General features: G+C 34.7%; 1 protein-coding gene across 1 annotated transcript; it reads right to left on the bottom strand.

Moving 5' to 3' along the window:
• Positions 1 to 1,413: 1,413 nt before the first annotated feature.
• Positions 1,414 to 7,220, bottom strand: LINGO2 (leucine rich repeat and Ig domain containing 2). Its single transcript, XM_031943257.1, has one exon. It carries the CDS (start codon positions 7,186 to 7,188, stop codon positions 5,368 to 5,370), a length of 1,821 nt encoding a protein of 606 aa, XP_031799117.1. The 5' UTR covers positions 7,189 to 7,220; the 3' UTR covers positions 1,414 to 5,367.
• Positions 7,221 to 19,056: the final 11,836 nt, after the last annotated feature.

The following is a 19,056-nucleotide window of genomic DNA, read 5'->3' as shown; positions in this document are numbered from 1 at the left end:
GGCAAAGCCTCCACCAAAAACAAAAAATCCTAACAATACAAAATATCACATACAAAAATACATGTGACATGTATGTATACATATGTTCATATGCACGTGTGTGTATACACACATACATACAGAGAATACTTAGACTGGAATCATCCTAACAAAACTAATATTTTGAAATGTTCCTGCTAGGCAACAATTGATAGGAAAGTTATTCAGTGGGAAGATTCACACAATTAGAGAGGATAAAAATACAAAATTAATAATTATATAGGAACTTTTGAGTGAGGAACTTCCTGTATTGAAGCAGATTGGTATCTTCTTTGCAATTTATAAACAAAGAGTTTCAATTTAAGAGTACTAAGAAGTCAAATGTTTTGCCCAGGTTTATATGGAGAGTAGTATGTGTCAGATGTGGGGCTTTAATGCCTTTCTTTTTGGCTTTGAGAGAGATTCTTTTTCTACTATAGTAAACTAATGGTTGTGAAAGTACTAAAATATGTTTGTGCCTCAAAAAACATTCTTCTGTCTTGCTTTAATAGTTAAGTAAAACAAACCTCATTTAAAACTGTTCCGTGGGAAAAACCAACTCTAGCTTTAGAAAACTGTCTTTAACCTATTGACAAAAACCACATTTTTAGGGTGGTAATGGTGCAAGAGAATGGGAAATCTTTGCCAAGTAAGAGTGAGCTTTTAACCCCACTGGAATTACTGTTAGTGAAATTTATTGATTTTCACTCTCCCTATATCTTTTCCTCTTTCTTTCCCTTCAAATTTTCTGATCATTCTGATGACTCAAGAGTATGTGTTTTGCAAAGTCAGAAATTTCTAGTTGAGCTTGTTTCAGAATAGTAGATTTACATTAGGTACTAGGATAATCATTTAGAGATGTCATTCTTTCATATCCACAGGATGCTACTTAACAACTGAAAAGTAAAATAACACATTTCTTCTTTGAACTATCTTAAGAACTAAGGAAAATGGTAAAATTTGGTTTTATACTGCTATCTTTTAATTTTCCTGCTACTGTTTCCATTTGGATTAACTTTTGTAAACTACTGGAAGTCAAAAAAGATCATAATAATTACAGGCCACAGCAAGGAGGTAAGCCAGCCAAATAACTAACATCACTTGTATAATCCAGGCTTTCTTTTTTCCAGTTTTGATGATCATAACTGAGTAGTTGGAGCAAAAGAGCTGTATCAAAGGATGGAAATGGATCTAAATGGCTTTCATTTCTTTTTTATCTTTGATATTCTTTCTCTCAGACTGAAGCCTTCAAAAGCAGAAAATGACACTTTTTGTTGTTGTTTCTTATCTGAAAAATCAGAAACATGATCTGGATTGTATAGTAGCTTCTGAGTGTTTAAAGTGTTCTAATGTTTAAAACACACACACACACACACACATACACACACACTGTGCTCTAATATTTAAAATGCATACATATAGATACACACATATACATATACTCACTTCTTAATTTGAAAGAAGATAGGATTCTAGAAGAAGTAAATTAATTTCTAGGAGGTTAAGTCTCCTCTTACTGAGTCACAAGGATCCTGTTCACGTTTTTGAAGGGTATTTTCACTCTTCAAATTTATTTTTAAACTTTTATTTCTACTCATTTAATAAGTGGAAAAAATTAGGACTTCATTTTGGAGAAATTTAAGTAATTCTTTTAAAAACCCATGGAAACTGGACTTCAGGACTTAGCTGCAAATTGAAGAAAAAGGGAATGTTTATCATAAAAATCTCTAGAATAAGCACATTGTGGAGTTGAAAGGAAAACACAGAAGTAGCAAATTTCCTTGGACTCACAACCTTTGTTGGACCTGAACATGCTGGTGAAATTTCTGTAAAACCAGAATTTTGAACAACTCTGTTAGTGAATTGGAAGTACAACTCTAGGTAAATTTTAACTAAGATTTTCAAACAGATAATGGGGAGTGCCAAAATAAATAACATGATATAGCCCTCTTAGTATGAAAAAAATGGGTAAACCAAGAGCTTAGAAAAACAGAGTGTCTCTTACTTGACATGTAATGGTTCAAATTCTCTGGATGAGGCACTGAATCCACTGAGGATGTTTATTTTTTCCACTACTAGGGCAGGAAATTGGGGCACCAAATAATTCTGGTACTGTCATTTGAAGGAGATAGCTTTACTTCAAAAGTATTAAGAAAGCTGACCAACTCATAAGCAAACAAGAAATCCTCTGAAAGTTTGGATCATCCAAATTTACCTCTCCCCCTCCCCTCCCAATTCCTAAGGAATCAGATTAGTTCTCAGAAGTTCTTCATAGGATTTAAAATTGAAAAGCCTTTAGAGAATATTCAGTTCAATCCTGTCAAGTCATAGAGAGCTAGACTGATTGTCCAAGGCCACATAAGTAGTAAGTAGCAGAGACCCTGGATTTGAACATATGTCTTATTTCTACTTCAATGATAATTACTTATTTGGTTGAATTGCTGTCTATCTAAATTATTCTAGGCTAATACTTCAATCCTTATAACAATCCGAAATTCTGCGGAAGAAATTCAAAACTAACTCGGTGTCCCCAGGGTCCTTTATACTTGAGATAAATATGAACTATGTCTCCCTCCTGCTTCCTCAAATTCCTTCCCCTAGAACTGTGTTCAATTCAGCCTTAGGTTCAGGAAGTTTAATGAAGATTGATTTAGTCATGGGAATGCCACAGGATAAAGAACTCTTCAATTACAAAACAGTTGATCATTATTGCCTTGGTATCTAATATTCATACAGATGCTTTACAGAGAGACTCTAAAAGAATTTTCAGTCTGGTGAAATAGCCTATCTAAGATTACATAGTAAATAATAGAGCTAGGATGAGGATTAGAATCTAGACTTTTTCACTCCTAAGTATACATTCAATTATACCATATTGCAGTTAACTGTATTTGGGTTTGTATTATGGTGCCTTTTCTAGAGGCTAGCTGAGTTGTCTATAAGATCAGATGGTAAATATGTTCTCTATCATTAGGATTTTAATATCCTTCAAAATATCTGATCCAGACAAGATGACATCTAAGCCTTTTCATATATTATTCAGAAGTATCGTAATTACAACAGTCTCAGTTGGTTATAGTTTCCCATGTTTTTCTTCAGCAATTAGTTTATTCTTTCCTTACTTAGAGTGTTGTTAAAAGTTAACTTACTCTGTACTTCATTTTGTATTAATTTTTAAAAGATCATTTTGGAAATTTAAAAGAACATATTCCATTGGATTACACTGAGATGTCCCTGAATTTTTACCAGAACTAATATATATTCACCCACCCCTCCATCCCTTATTCCCTTACCCCTCACAAAATGGACTGATTATGAAATTATAATCAGGAACAAGTGAAAATGAATCCAATTGACAGTTCAATAATTGTTCCATTTCATTTCTTTATTTTACTCTCCTAATTGAAGGTAGAGCAGGATTTTTAGCTGGGCAGTTCTACTGGCAGCAATAATCTCCATTTGTCATTTAATTCTTTTTTTATTTATTTTTTGTTAGGGGACATTTTATTTGTTTCACAAAATTCAAAGACCAAAAAAGGAAAGTCTCTTGAAAAGAAGATTTTCATTCTAGCATTACATTTTCATGTTTCTTCCATTCTAGCTAAGTAGATAATCACTCATCATATATTATTTCTATTCATTGATTACTAGTAACAGTCTGTTTGAAGAGCCATTAACTAAACATTTAGGGAAAAATTTAACCCTCATCTAGATCAAATCATTTGTGCAAATGTTACTTCTTTTTTAAGAATGGAAAATATTTGTAATTTAAAATCTTTAGGCAACATTTAATGATGCCAGCATCTTGGAACATTTTGTATTAGATATGATTGGGAAAAGGAGAAGGGCATTGATACAGCTTTTTCCATTTCCAGGATTAAACCTTTCTCCATCTTGATCAGACTGTAACTGAGTTATATTCAATATAATCTTGCTCAGCCCTTTAAAAATTACAATACAAATTCTCTTGTCTACCATTGATTATTATGGAGGAAAAGCAAGCATTATGTAATGTGTAAGGTAGAAAGGAGAAAAGCTGAAGTTGTCCACTCATGGAAATGGTTTGGGATCTATATGTATCTTTTGGAAAATGTGATATTAAATAAAAACAGCGGAGAGCAAGTCCTTTTAATTAGCAGCAGTTGTATCTTGAGGACACCATCACATTTTAAGCATGTTCTTACTTGCATAATCCTCCTCTTATGAATGGTTAAACCTGGCTTATTGGCATCTGAGAACTCATTCCTATCCAAAGAGCTTTTATAATCAGACTTTTCTATTGTAATTGCCACAAAGGTTACAGTTTTCTTATGAATACGTAAAAACCATTACCTTCTTTTCTTTTTTTCTATTCTTTAACACCTGTCATTAACATTTGTTTGTAAAGTTTAAACCAAGCTATGATAAAATGGTTCATTTTCATGGTTACCTTGCCTTTTTTTTTCATAGTTTTAACCACAACTTGTGGTTTGCCCTCTCTTTTGGATCAATCCAAGGACTTGTTACAGTAAATTGGACCAGTGTGATATCACAAGTATAAAAAATATTCCATTCTGTATCAAAAGTAGGCAGTGCCTTTATTTATATTAATAGAAGATAACAGAGTTAAAACAATTTTGCCTTGGACAGTGTAACTTGGATTCCTACATGAGACAAATTCATATTTTCCTCCATACATCTTTCCTCAGGTAACTACAAGGATCTATTTTTGCGATGTTTGTTATTTGCAGTTAAAAGATGGTGATATCACACTTGGGTCAGTATTAGTAAGTAACTAACAGCACATCCTCTCATTCATATTGCTTTAAAATGTACACAGTATATATGTTGTTTAAATCATGAAAAGAATATATCAATTTCTTTGTGGTGCTGAACCAATAATAGGTTATGGTGCAAGGCTTTAACAAATGATAATCACAGATACAAATTCTCTCTCTTTTTTAACTGTAGAGTATGTTTTAGACAAATGTGTCTTTAATATGTAAATCCTACACTGTAGGTTGTTTTTTCTTTCTTTTTTTTCTTTTTGTTGTGGTAGAAAATGTTGAACAATTGTCCATGAAAGTGAGCCAACAGGCTCATTACTGAGGTCCCCAGAATGCCAATATTTACGATGCAAACAATTAATAAAACCAACTCTGTGAAAGGCCCTGACACACATCTATCTCTTGTGGAGAAAAGCCCTGTTGCACAATCATAAACAAGTCTTTCTGTTTCCTATATACCCCATTTGAACAAAAGGGCAGTGACATCAAGCTGCCCCTCTACCCAGCAATTTTATTTGCCAGGTTGGTTTATTGGATACAAACAATACCACAGAAAAGAAAAAGAACTGCTAGTGGTGGAACCTCAGATCATTTTCATGTTGAACCTCCTAGGTCCAGCCACTTCCCCTTCCACAACAGCACCATTGTTTTTGCGGGGGACATACTCAAGGTCGATGCTGTTTTTATGCTTGCCTTTTCCTCGACTCCATACAAAAAGGAGGAGAAAGCAAAATAAAACCACTCCAAGAAATGTAAAACAGCCCATGGCTGTGGACACCAGTATGGTCTTAAGATCCAGAGAGAAAGTATTTGCATTGGTGCCATTAGAACTTGTGTCATTGGAGTCTGTCATATACATAGGGGTCCTGTTAGCATAAAGGAAACGATCTGAAGCAAATCCTTTCACTGTAAGTGAGGTGCTGAAAGTATCATTCCCTGCAGCATTGCTAGCAATGCAAACATAGATTCCTGTGTCTTGGTCCTGGGCAAAACGTATTTCTAGGGTGCCATCCCCTAAAACTGTAACTCTTCCATTGGATTTAGTAGTAATCAGACGCCTTCTAGGGGTTGCCCAGGAAATTACTGGCTGTGGGTCACCATCAGCATTACAGATCAGTTGGACTGTCTGCCCTTCATCCACCAGTAGGTACTGCATTTTTTTGTCACGGATCTTGGGCTTTTTGCAGGTAAAATAAAAGGAAAGGGCTGTGCTGTGGAAATCCTTGAATGATCTCTCTCGGATGCTGTCTGGACCAGCACACATAGGCTGCTGGCCTCCAAACTGCAAGAGGGGCTGCCTTTGTAGAATCCAAAGGAGGCGGCAGTCACAAGCCAGGGGGTTGTTGCTAATGCTTAGTACTTCTAGGGCTTTGGGTGAGTAGAACACATTTTCTTCCAAAGTTTCCAAAAGATTTTGGGAAACATTAAGCACACGAAGGTATCGGAGCCCTTGGAAAGCATGTAGTTCAATGGTGCGGAGCTGAGCCCCTACTATATACAGCTCCTGAAGCCGGATTAAATCAGCAAACATTCCGGCTTCAATGGTACTTATGGGATTGTAAGAAAGGTTGAGATGTGTCAAATAAACCAAATGTTTAAAGGCAGGGTAGGGGATAGTAGAAAGATTGGTGTTGGTAATGGAGAGAGATGTGAGGTTAAGACCATATAAGCTATTGGCAGGCATCAAGTCCAATAAAGGCCAATAGTCAATCTCTAGGTGCTTCAGGTGGAACAGTCTTTTAAAGGCATAAATGGGCATAACATTGATGTTTAGATATCGTAGATGCAGGCTGATGAGGCTGCGAAGGTGAGAGAGGGCTTCTGTTGGTATAGCTGTTAAGTTGCATTTCTCCAGTGTGAGTTGTTCCAGGCTAAGCAGCCCACTGAAGGCCCTGTGTGATATATAAACTAAATCATTGTCTCCTACTTCCAGGGATTTCAGATTATGCAAATCCTGGAACATATAGTCCAGCAAAATAACAATTTTGTTTTCACTAATGTCAAGTTTGGTGAGGTTGGATAATCCTGTAAACACCCCAAGAGGGACTAGTTTCAGGCGATTTCCTTTCAACCGAAGGGATCGCAGATTGAATAGATTGTTAAATGCTCCTGGTTCTACATTGGTAATGATGTTGTCACTCAGGTCTATTTCCTCCAACAGAGGATAAGACATAAATTCCTCAGGGTTGATACTTTTTAACCGGTTTTTGCTGAGATCTAGGATTTTGGTCTCAATGGGAATACCCTCTGGGATTGCAATCAACCTTTTTCGGTGACAAGAGACGGACTTGTTGTGAGGTAAACAGTCACAGCGGGCTGGGCAGCCTATGGTAGAGCCCATAAAGATTAACACAACAGCCAAACCTAGGAATGGCTGCCAACATGATATGGCCGTGTGAAGCATGACTCCACCTCTACGGTCTACACCTTGGTCAGGGGCCTGCAGAAGAAAGAAAAACAAGAAGGTAGGTAAAAGGTTAGTTCATAGACAAAGGAAATCCCCTGGTAGGATTTAGTGGTCTATTTCCCAATGCTTCTTCACAATAAAAAGAAAAAAAAAGAAAAAAAAAAAGAAAAAAAATTTCCTTTGTAGAGAAATAGATTTTTAATTTGCATCAATTTCCTGGTTTATGAATCCTTCTGGGGCATTTCCTTCTAGGATTCCACATGATATTAAGATGGAGGTGCTTTAGTGTTACTACTGGGCTTATATCCCAAAGAGATCATAAAGAAGGGAAAGGGATCTGTATGTGCATGAATGTTTGTGGCAGCCCTCTTTGTAGAGGCCAGAAACTGGAAATTGAGTGGATGCCCCTCAGTTGGAGAATGGGTAAATAAATTGTGGTCTACAAATTTTATGGAATATTAATGTTCTGTAAGAAATGACCAACAGGATGATTTCAGAAAGGCCTGGAGAGACTTACATGAACTGATGCTGAGTGAAACGAGCAGGGCCAGGAGATCATTATATACTTCAACAACAATACAATATGATGATCAATTCTGATGGACCTGGCCATCTTCAGCAATGAGATGAATCAAATCAGTTCCAATGGAGCAGTAATGAACTGAACCAGCTACTCCCAGCGAAAGAACTCTGAGAAATGACTAAGCACCATTATATTGAATTCCCAATCCCTATATTTTTATTTTTATTCCTTGAGGCAAATAAGAAGATAACTGTACATCTTCTAGTGTATTTAATACATATGGAAGGATTAAGAAGGAGAGGCAGAAATATATTTGTGATACACCTTGTGGACTAATCATTGCTAGTAATGACAGAAGTAGATGACTAATGGGGAAGAAGAATCAAAGCTACCTTTCAATTTAACCCAACTTAATCTAATACAGTCAGACACAAAGACACAAAACATTGTTAAGGTCTGGGGATACAGAGGCTAAATGAGAAATTGTCTTTGACCTTAGGAAGCTCCCATTCTCCTTGGAGGAAGGGAATAAGATATGTAAACAGACAAGTATATAAATAATATACATGATAGTTTGAGGAAGTGGGAAAAAATGGCTTATGACTCTTGAAGAAACTAAGCATTGTAAGAGGCAGAGGTGATGATGGACATGTTCCAGTGTCCATTCACAGATGGATATGTGATAAGTTGTAAAGTTATCCTTGTAATGCCAGGAAAACTGAGACAAGTAGAAACTAGTTTAATTTTAAAGTAGAGAGTTTAATAATCTAGCTGACAGAAGGGATTATCATCCAAATTATTTGGTCCAGAGTGACTGAGGAACAGTGCTTATATAGGATTGTAATTAGCAAAGCAAGCAGGTGATACAGAAGCAAAAAGAATGTAGTTAGGTCATCAAGCAGCTGTTATACAAAAAATTTTTTTTATATTTCTCATAGCCTAAAATAATAACCGATGGGATACATCAGCCTAAAGCAATAACTAAATGTATACAATAATGGAAATGAGTTTGGGATGTATACAATAGTGGGAGTAACAGAATACATACAATGATGGATATGGGTTTGGGATGTATATATAATGATGGGAATAGATTTGGGGGACTTTCTAGGGTCAGTAATTTCAGAGAACAACGACTGCTCTTATTTTAGAAAACATTTTGCTGGTATGATAAACCAAACCAGCAGCAGAACAAAAATGGGAAAGGGCATTCTTATACTCATTTTGATCTAAGGTATGAGGCTAAATTCGTGTTCTCATGAAAAACTTACAGGATCCTTTTTGGTTCAGCATCCTCCCCCAAAGCTTCTTTGTTAATATTTCATTAAAATTTTTCAACATTCTCCTATATCACAGAAATAGTAGCAATCAGGCCATCAAGTAATCAAGAGCAGATTCTTGACAATAATGATCATTACCACAATTCACTTTAAAGTTTAAATAGCATTTTCCATATATTATTTTATTTGAGCCTCATAAGAACTCTGTGCGATAGATGCTATATTATCTCTGTCTCTGTCTCTGTCTCTGTTTCTGTCTCTCTTTTCTCTCCTTCTGTTTTTTCTTTCTCCCTCTATCTCCTTCTCATTTTTCTTTCTACTTGATCTTACCTAGGTTGGAAAATGCGGGTTTATTCATGGGCCCAATTCTACCACTGGTTGGCACAGGAGCTTTGATCATTTCTGATCTAAGTCATTTAGCCCTTCCTTAGGCAATCTAATATCTTACTATATATTCTTATTAATGCTAAAGTTAGTGGAAATATTTGATCAGCTTAGCCTATTGTAGTTCAGAATTCCTAAATTAAAGATATCCAACAGCCTCATCCTTTCTAGTAACTGAGATTATAAATTCAATTGTGACCAAGGTTTGACAAGATAAACTTTGTTTCATTAGGAATGAAGTTGGAACTGAAAATCTTTAAGGAAATGACTTCATTCTTTTCAATGAATTCTCATCACAGGTCCTTTTTAGTCTCTCTGATTATTACTGCCTGGCTATTTTCATATTGATGTTCCTGGTGTGCTGGGTATTCATTTTCTAATTCCTTTTGCTAATGTTGGAGCCACAAAACAAACAGATTAAGCAGGAGGACTTCTTGGAAAACTGGTTTGGTAAGGCATGAGATACTTCAGGTCTGGAATCTATGCCAATGAGTTACATAAATTCCCTTTCAAGACAGAGTGGAAAGAAACTGGAGAATTTTCATCACTTTAACCAGATGAAGAAAAGGAAAAAAAAGAGAAGGTTGTTTCGTTTTTTTGATTTTGAAAAGTTTGAAGTGCTTTTCACTTTTTTGTAAATGAGCTAGAGGAAGAAAGAGTATGTGTGTGGATGTGTATTTGTTTATTTAAGAAGAAAGAATGGGGGAGAGGAGACAGAAGCCATGATGAATGACACAGTAGTGTTTAGCCATGGGATTCTATGATTAATTTAATTCACTGACTGGCAAAATATAGGACAACAAATGACTAGTGCAGAGAATGATTCATTGCAATGATAAACATTACAAGGATATATAAGTTGGATTTCCCTTTCCAGTAGGGAAAAATATATATATATATATAAGTTATCTAAGGCAGAGGATTTGAATTATTTCTTAATCTAGACAAAAGAATGAATTTAAGACAATTTTGTGCAGTTGAGAGAGAGTTCAGTCAAAGGACTGAGGTTTGATTCTTAATTTTGCTACTTGCTATTTAAAGTGATTTTGCACAAGTCACTTCTGTTCCTCAGTTTTCTCATCTGCATAATGAAGAGGTTGAACAAGATAATCTCTAAGTCTCCTTTCAGATCTAAATCTTATGATTTTATGAAATGATAATTTCTACTGGAATTATCTCCAGAAGGGAAGGGAAGCTGAGAATTAACCCAAAGCCCTCAATACCTAAGTTGAATTTATTGGAAGATTGCTATATATAAAAAAAAGAATTCTTTCTTCATCATTGAATTTGACTCTCTTATCTCAAGTTTTGATAAGTTAAAAAACTATTTGACTAAACTAAAAAAAATAGGATAAAAACATTTGCAGTGTCTATCTTCTTAGCATTGTATTATATGTAAATATAATTTATTATAATTATCATCATTATTATTATAAGAGAAGGCATTAAAGTGTGTTACAAATTTAAAAAATAAAATATCACTTCCTCAAGGATTATGTCTCACAAAATGACTTTTGAGGTTATGGTTGTATAGTTTATTTACAGAGTTGATACTTATTTTAAGAGGGACAGGAATAATACTGACTTTGGATCTGAAGATGAGCTTGGATCCTCACTTATGCTATTTCAGTTCAATTCCATTCAACATGGATTTCTTATGTGTGGTATATGCCAGACACTGTGCTAAGTGTGGGGATAGCGGAAGAGAAAGACAAAAAAGAAATATTCTTTTCCCTTAAGAGGCTTACATTCTAATAACATGTAAACAGAGGATACATATAAGCTGTAGAAAAAAGTAAATAAAAAATTTTTGGAATGGGTATGGACAAAGAGAGAATGGCACATCAGGAAAAAATTCTTAAAGGATGTAACAATCAAGCTCAGTCTTAAAATTAGAGAGTTCAAGAGGTGAAAAAGAGGTGAATAATTTTGAACAAGTTATTCTACCTTTTAGACTTTGTCCACTCATAATAGATGTTTTCTTTTTTTTTTTTCTTTTTTTTCTTTTTTTTTATTTAATAGCCATAATAGATGTTTTTAATCCTCCTCCTCTCTCCTTCCCTCCCCCTTTTCTTTTTTCCTTTCTTCCTTCCTTTTTTCCTTCCTTCCTTCTTTCATGATGTTTTTAAATAATTGAAGAAAATTCTGAATTTCATTTTTAGGTTAGTGGGAACAAATTATGTCATTCTCTCCAATTTCAATTTCAAGGATTGTCTAAAATCTATCCACAAACTCCCTGTAGTAATGGTGGGAAGTGGGGATGCATTGTGTATTAGATTATATAAAATGATGACTCCATCCATCCAACTTAATGATCTATAAGTTGTAAGGGTCCAAAGCGGAACCTAGCATACTGCAACAAGGAAGTCAAAAGGCTTTGATGCCTGAGGCACCCGGATATGATCTCTGCAGCTAACGGAGACTACTTAGTAAGAGGGAATTCTAGTCGCATTGAAAATGCATCATCTAAAGGCCTTATTTCCAAAATATATAGAGAATTAACTCTAATTTATAAAAAATCAAGCCATTCTCCAATTGAAAAATGGTCAAAGGATATGAACAGACAATTCTCAGATGAAGAAATTGAAACTATTTCTAGTCATATGAAAAGATGCTCCAAGTCATTATTAATCAGATACATGCAAATTAAGACAACTCTAAGATACCACTACACACCTGTCAGATTGGCTAAGATGACAGGAAAAAATAATGATGGTTGTTGGAGGGCATGCGGGAAAACTGGGACATTGATGCATTGTTGGTGGAGTTGTGAACGAATCCAACCATTCTGGAGAGTAGTTTGGAACTATGCTCAAAAAGTTATCAAACTGTGCATACCCTTTGATCCAGCAGTGTTACTACTGGGCTTATATCCCAAAGAGATTATAAAGAAAGGAAAGGGACCGGTATGTGCACGAATGTTTGTGGCAGCCCTTTTTGTAGTGGCTAGAAACTGAAAACTGAATGGATGCCCATCAGTTGGAGAATGGCTGAATAAATTGTGGTATATGAATATTATGGAATATTATTGTTCTGTAAGAAATGACCAACAGGATGATTTCAGAAAGGCCTGGAGAGACTTACACGAACTGATGCTGAGTGAAATGAGCAGGACCAGGAGATCATTATATACTTCAACAACAATACTATATGATGACCAGTTCTGATGGACCTGGCCATCCTCAACAATAAGACCAACCAAATCATCTCCAATGGAGCAGTAATGAACTGAACCAGCTACACACAGAGAAAGAACTCTGGATGATGACTAAAAACCATTATATTGAATTCCCAATCCCTATATTTATGCCCACCTGCATTTTTGATTTCCTTCACAAGCTAATTGTACAATATTTCAGAGTCTGATTCTTTTTGTACAGCAAAATAACGGTTTGGTCATGTATACTTATTGTGTATCTAATTTATATTTTAATATATTTAACACCTACTAGTCATCCTGTCATCTGGGGGAGGGGGTGGGGGTAAGAGATGAAAAATTGGAACAAGAGGTTTGGCAATTGTTAATGCTGTAAAGTTACCCATGCATATAACCTGTAAATAAAAGGCTATTAAATAAAAAAAAAAAAAGAAAGAAAGAAAATGCATCATCAACAGGAGACATCTCCTTCTCTTATTGGCTGTGTGTGTGACCTCATAGACCCAATATAAGTAGTGGGGACCAAGAAGTAGGAGGAGTGCAGAGGAGTGCAGGGGTAGGTCAGGATGTGATCATGTGGAATAAAGACTTGTGCTTACAATCCACTGTGTCGGTGCACTCTGTTGAACATAGAACCATTGCTCAGAGAGGCAGTGGCTGGAAATTTCTGAAGGCCTGGGGTTAGGCAAGACTGGCAGTCAGTAACCTCTGAGGGGGAAGTTACAATAAGTATTTTGTAGCTTAAGGTCATACAATTTATGTTAAATTATAATATCACATAATTTACTATGTGGTTTTATATATATATGGTTATATATATATGTAAATCATATACATGATTTTTTGGACTAGTTAGTTTTAGCTAAGGAAATAAACATTGCTCTTAACATTAGCTTTAATACAATTAGTAAAATAAATATGCACATAAATACATAAATGTGCCTCATATTCATATAGAAATGTTTTCAATTTTATCCAGTAAAGAATTCCCTCTGCCAACACAGATCATAACCCATTTATCACTTAGTCAAGGCTTCCTAGAAAGTTGTCTGAGGCATATAGAAAGGGTTACACAGCTAGTGTCAGAATATAATTTGAATTAAAATATTTTTAATTCTTAGTAGTCTAGATATTTCTAGATGAATTAAGATATTTCTAATTCTAAGTAGTCTACTAAGGAAGGTATGAAATTGCATGTACACACACTTCACAATTGCTATATATGTATGTGTTTGTGTAAATAAACATGTGCATATATTTACATGAACACTATATTTGTGGTTATATATGTATGTGTGTGACAGAATTGTACTAATAAAGGTTTCATAATCAAGTCTCAAAAAAAAAGTTTGTACAATGTACTTTGAACTTTTATCTGAATTATTAAATTTTTCTCATCAATTTCTCAAATCTAGACAATCAACAAAATAAATCAAACCTTAATCTATAGCATTTGCCCATTTCTAAGGTAGAAATAGTCATGAGATGGTTTGAATTGGCTCCAGCAAACCTTGGTGGATATGTATGTATATATATAGTTGTTAATTATACACAGACACACACAGTTCTACATGTATATAGACATGTATATGTTTATATATACTTATTGATCTAGGGTTGGAAGAAAACTATAGAAGTCATTGAATCTAATCTCCTAGATTTCTCATCTTTCAAATGAGAATACTGAGGCCCAGAAAATTTGAGTCACTTCCTCAGGATTCCATACCCACATCATTTTATTACCTTGTCTGTCTGTCTATCACAGTATATACAATGTATCCCAAAAGACTATTAAACCTTAAAATCGCACTAAAACTTTTTGATGCCATCTATAATATATCAGGGAGCTAATCTAGACCAGGGAAGGCAAACTCTTCCTTATCTACTTTGGGCAATTCCATAGAACTTATATAGTAAGATATAAACAAGTGTAGGGAGAGTTTGCCTAAGGAAATCACAAATTTTTCCATATATGGCAAACTTCCCCAATGTCTCTGCTAAGAAAACCCAAGACACAGTAAATGACTCTTCATGATCCCATTTGTCTTGGTGGAGAAATCTTGGAGAGGTTTGCTATTTCTTTCTCTAGCTCATTTTATAGATGGAAAAATTGAGGCAAACAATGTAAAGTGACTTACCATAGGTTCACACAGCTAAGCGTTTGGGTCTTCCTGAGTCCAAGCCCATCTCCAATGCCATAGCTGTTCCACATGTGTGTTTATATATATGAAGCTATATGTAATATAGTAATAGTATAATATTACTATAGTATATTATAGTAATTATATTTTAAGTTAAGATATATATTATACACTTAAATCAATTGATGGCAGAAGCAAGATAGGTAGTAGCTATAATTGTCTATTTGTGATTATATGCATCCCTAAAGATTATCATAAAAAAAAAACGATGCTTAGAATTTTTCACAGCAAAATTTCCTTTTTAAAATATGGAAATAACTTCAGAATCTTCTTTTTAGGTTATGCTCTGAATCAGGTTACCAATGGTCTAAATAATTGATGGACAATGAGCAAAGTTTATCCTAAGTCATTAATTAATAGCTCTGTTTATTCTTTGCAGAAACACTAGAAAGATCTCTTTTCTTCTATTTATTCTGATCCCTTTAAAATGCAAATGACTAGTTCAGCTCCAACTGCCTTTTGGCCTAGGTGGAAATGCTTGGACCTATATACTTAGTGGATTGTACCTAACCTAATCCAACCTTCTAAAGATAAAAGTGTTTGTTTGGGGTTATTTTTGGTCCAATTTTGAAGCATGTGTCTTTAAATTTGACATTACTAAGAGATGCAATTTCAATTTCTTGAAGAAAAAAAAATGAAGAATGCAAGTAATGGGTATTATAAGTAAAAGATCAGTCAGCTCCTCTAAGGCTAGATCTGTTTAATGGGGAAGTGGGCTCAAAAGAAGGAATTACTCTGAATTTGTTTAATAATGACATATTATGGGGAAGAAATCCATATTAAAAGTATATTGGATTTGTAGTCAGAGATCTTAGTTTGAAGGCATAACTTTGTTAGTAATTGAAATGATCCAATTAATTTGACCTCTCTGAGCCTCACTTTCTTCCTCATCAGCCCTTTACTATCTACTTACAATAGACTCCTTGCTGTTTTTCACTGAAAACCTTCCATCCCCTTACTCTGCATTTTCACTGAATGACTCCCCAAACCTGGAACTCTCTTCATTTCCATCTCCTGGTTTTCTTCTCAGCTCAGATTCTACTTTCTGTAGGAAGTTTTTCTGATTCCCTTTAATACTATTATTTTCTTTCTGAGTTTCTCTGGTTTAGTTCTTCTGTATGTGGACAAATAAGTGTGTGTGTACAAAATTTGCATATAATTGTTCATATTTTGTCTTCTTCACCAGGCTCTGAACTCCTTGAGAATGGGGAGAGTTTTTGTCTCTTTTGTATCCCTAGTGCTTCAGAGTGCCTGAAACATAGCTGTTTAATAAATGCTGGTTGACTTAAGTTGGGAATAAGAATACCCATTTTAATTCTTCAGTGGGTGAGATTGAAAAATGGATAGAACAATAAATCAGTAGGTATCTACTATTTATCAGGTCTTGTACTAAGCACTAATGACACAAATAAAAGCAAATAAAACAGTCCTGACCTCATAAGCTTATATACTAATGAGGAGCACAACCAAAAAGAGAATATAGAAAGATATTGGGGATAAAAGGGGACATATGTGCCCAATGATATGACTGGAAATATCCAAGAAGTGGGAGTGGAAACTTAGAATTAAGCGAGATTAGGTCAAACTAACTTATTAAAACATAAATAGCTCTAGGGTTACAAAACTATTCTTAGGCGGTAGATACTTTGGGGAACCTAGGTGGATACAGAATGTTGAGCATGGAGTCATGTAGATCTGACTTTAAATCCAGCCTCAGACACTTAAAAGCTATGTGACCTTAGGCACATAGTCACTTAAGTTCTTTTCACCTTGGTTTCTTCAACTGTAAAATGGTGATAAAAATAACACCTACTTTGAAGGATTGTTGAGGATAAAATGAGATATTTGTAAAGCATTTAGCAAGCACAGTGCTTGGCATAAAGTAGGTTCTAAATGAATACTAGCTGCTGTTATGATGATGATGGTGTGGGAAAGGAGTAGAGATGAGTGGAAAGCAAAACATATGGATGAATTCTCTCCTTGATTCCAAGAGCTCTTGCTGCTAGTCCTTTGCTTCTGCCTCTGCCAGCTTCAACCTCTTGCTCCCAATATCTTCAGCCAGCACAAAGGTTGAAGTTGGAATGAATCTGTCTTGCCTCCAAGAGTGGGCTCCTCCTCTAGTGGGCTTGTCTTTCTGACTTGTGACTCTCCTAGACTTGTGAATCTCCCAACTGAATCCTGATTTGTGAATCTTCCGGAGTCCCTAGTGGGCTTGTCCTTTAGTGGGCTCCTCCTTATATAAACTCTCTTAAAGGTGTGAACTCTAAAGGTGTGAACTAAGTACATAAGCATTGTCTCTATCATTTCCAGTAACTTAGCACCTTGTTTCAAGTTCTTGCCCATAACATGTGAAGAAAAGAAATATAAAATAAATCTGGAAGATAAGATGGGAACCAGATTATAGAAGGCTTTAAATTTCAATCTGAAGACTTTATGTTTTATCCTAGAGAAAAAAAAAAATTAAAATTTTTGGTACTTGAGAGTTTTATACTTAGACCTAATTTTAGGAATATTATACAAAGCCTATAAATAAGGATATCAAATTGGAAGGAAGTACAATATTTCAGGAGAAAAATGATTGTGAGTAGAAAGAGACATATATGTACTATTATAGATGGAGGATTTAGAAGAAATTACCATTACTACTTTCCAGTTTTCCCAATGATTTTTACCAGATAATGAATTCTTATCCCCAAATCTTAAGTCTTTATACTTATCAAATACAAGATTATTATGTTTATTTATTGCTATAAATTGTATAGTGATCTACCTTTCTATTTCTTAGCCAGTACCAAAAAATTTTAATAATTACTGAGGGAACTGAGTACTGAGGGAACAAGAATTAATTTGGCCTTTGAAGTTATAAGTTATATATATTTTTGGAAGAGCTATTCCTTTGACAGAAAGAGGAAATTAGGAAAAAGGATGGTTTTATAGGGAAATAATGAATTTTGTTTTGGAAATTTGAATTTGATATTTCAGTAGGATATCCAAGTGATGGGTAACCCAAATGCTGCTCTGGTACACATAGAAAATTAAGAAATGAAGAGGATGGCTTACAGACAGTATGTGGTACAAGTTCTTTATGGAAGTTTTATAGGAGGATATGCATAATAATTACTCAAGAACACAGAGAATAAATGAGTTCACTAATAGTAGTGCTCACATTGAGATCTGAATAGGTTTGAATAAGGCTAAGTTTAGCCTTTATTTCAAAATATTCTAAATTTATAAGAATTTCAAATATATAAGAAAATAGTTTTTATCATATATAATCTTTATGAAAGGATCTTGGGATATTCAGATTGTTATCTTGACTTCTAAATGGTGGAACTGTGTTCCCAAAATTGAGAGGTCAGAAATTATGCTGTTGTTCAGTAGGGTCTGACTTTTTATGACCCCATGGACCAATCCTATCTATGGGGTTTTCTCGGCAAATATTTTGAAGTTCCACTTGGCATTTCTTCCTACAGTGGGTAAAATTCACTGAGGGTGGATTTGAACTCAGGGCTTCCTGACTAAGTATTCTATATCCACTGAACCATCAGCTGCTTCATCAGCAGTTATAGTGATGGGTAAAGGTGGGGTTTGTATAATATAAATCATTAATTATGTTTTTGTTTTACTGTTGATTGAATACAATGCTAATATCATAGACAGGAGTGTAAATGTTTTTTTAAGCCTAAGAGAATGGTTGTGTATATGCACATATTCACAAATACAAAGAGAAAATATATGAGAAGGTTCTCTAAATAAACAAATAATGTTTATTTAATTTCAACTATCATGGGACCTCCAAGTTTGTTGTTTAATTACTGAGAATGATGTTGAAATTTTTGTAATTAATAAAGGAATGTCCAAATATACCCCTTGATCATTTTTAGAATATGGGATAGTACAAATGAATATAGTGATTAATCAAATACCTGGCTTAGGGATAAATATCACACAAACTATAAGAGCTTAATACTTCTCTCTCACAGTGAAAGAGAGCATCAACCTGTCACACAGTGTACAGTAGAATATCTTTGTATTATAGATTTGAGGATTTTTTAAAAGTCTAATCACCTTATTTTGTAGATAAGGAAATTGAGCCACAGAAAGATGAAATTGCTTGCCCTCAAAACTGCTACTAGTACATGTCAAAACATGTAAAGTCAGATTCCTTGACTTTAAGTCTGTTTTCTCCCCACTGTATCAGTATATCAAACTGAAATAGAAACAGGGGCCACTTGATTCATAAGAATCTTTGTGGGCTGCATATTGACTTAGAAAACCACACATTAAAACTATGTTTTATTGTATTTTTGTTTATTTTTT

The sequence above is a fragment of the Sarcophilus harrisii genome, chromosome 1 (assembly GCF_902635505.1).
Source record: "Sarcophilus harrisii chromosome 1, mSarHar1.11, whole genome shotgun sequence".
Taxonomy (NCBI): domain Eukaryota; kingdom Metazoa; phylum Chordata; class Mammalia; order Dasyuromorphia; family Dasyuridae; genus Sarcophilus; species Sarcophilus harrisii.
Note: the sequence above shows the minus strand (reverse complement) of the source record. Positions and strands in the feature narration are given on the sequence as shown.

Coding starts and splice junctions, on each gene's coding strand:
- LINGO2 (XM_031943257.1), bottom strand. CDS start 7,188: ATGCTTCACACGGCCATATCATGTTGGCAGCCATTCCTAGGTTTGGCT.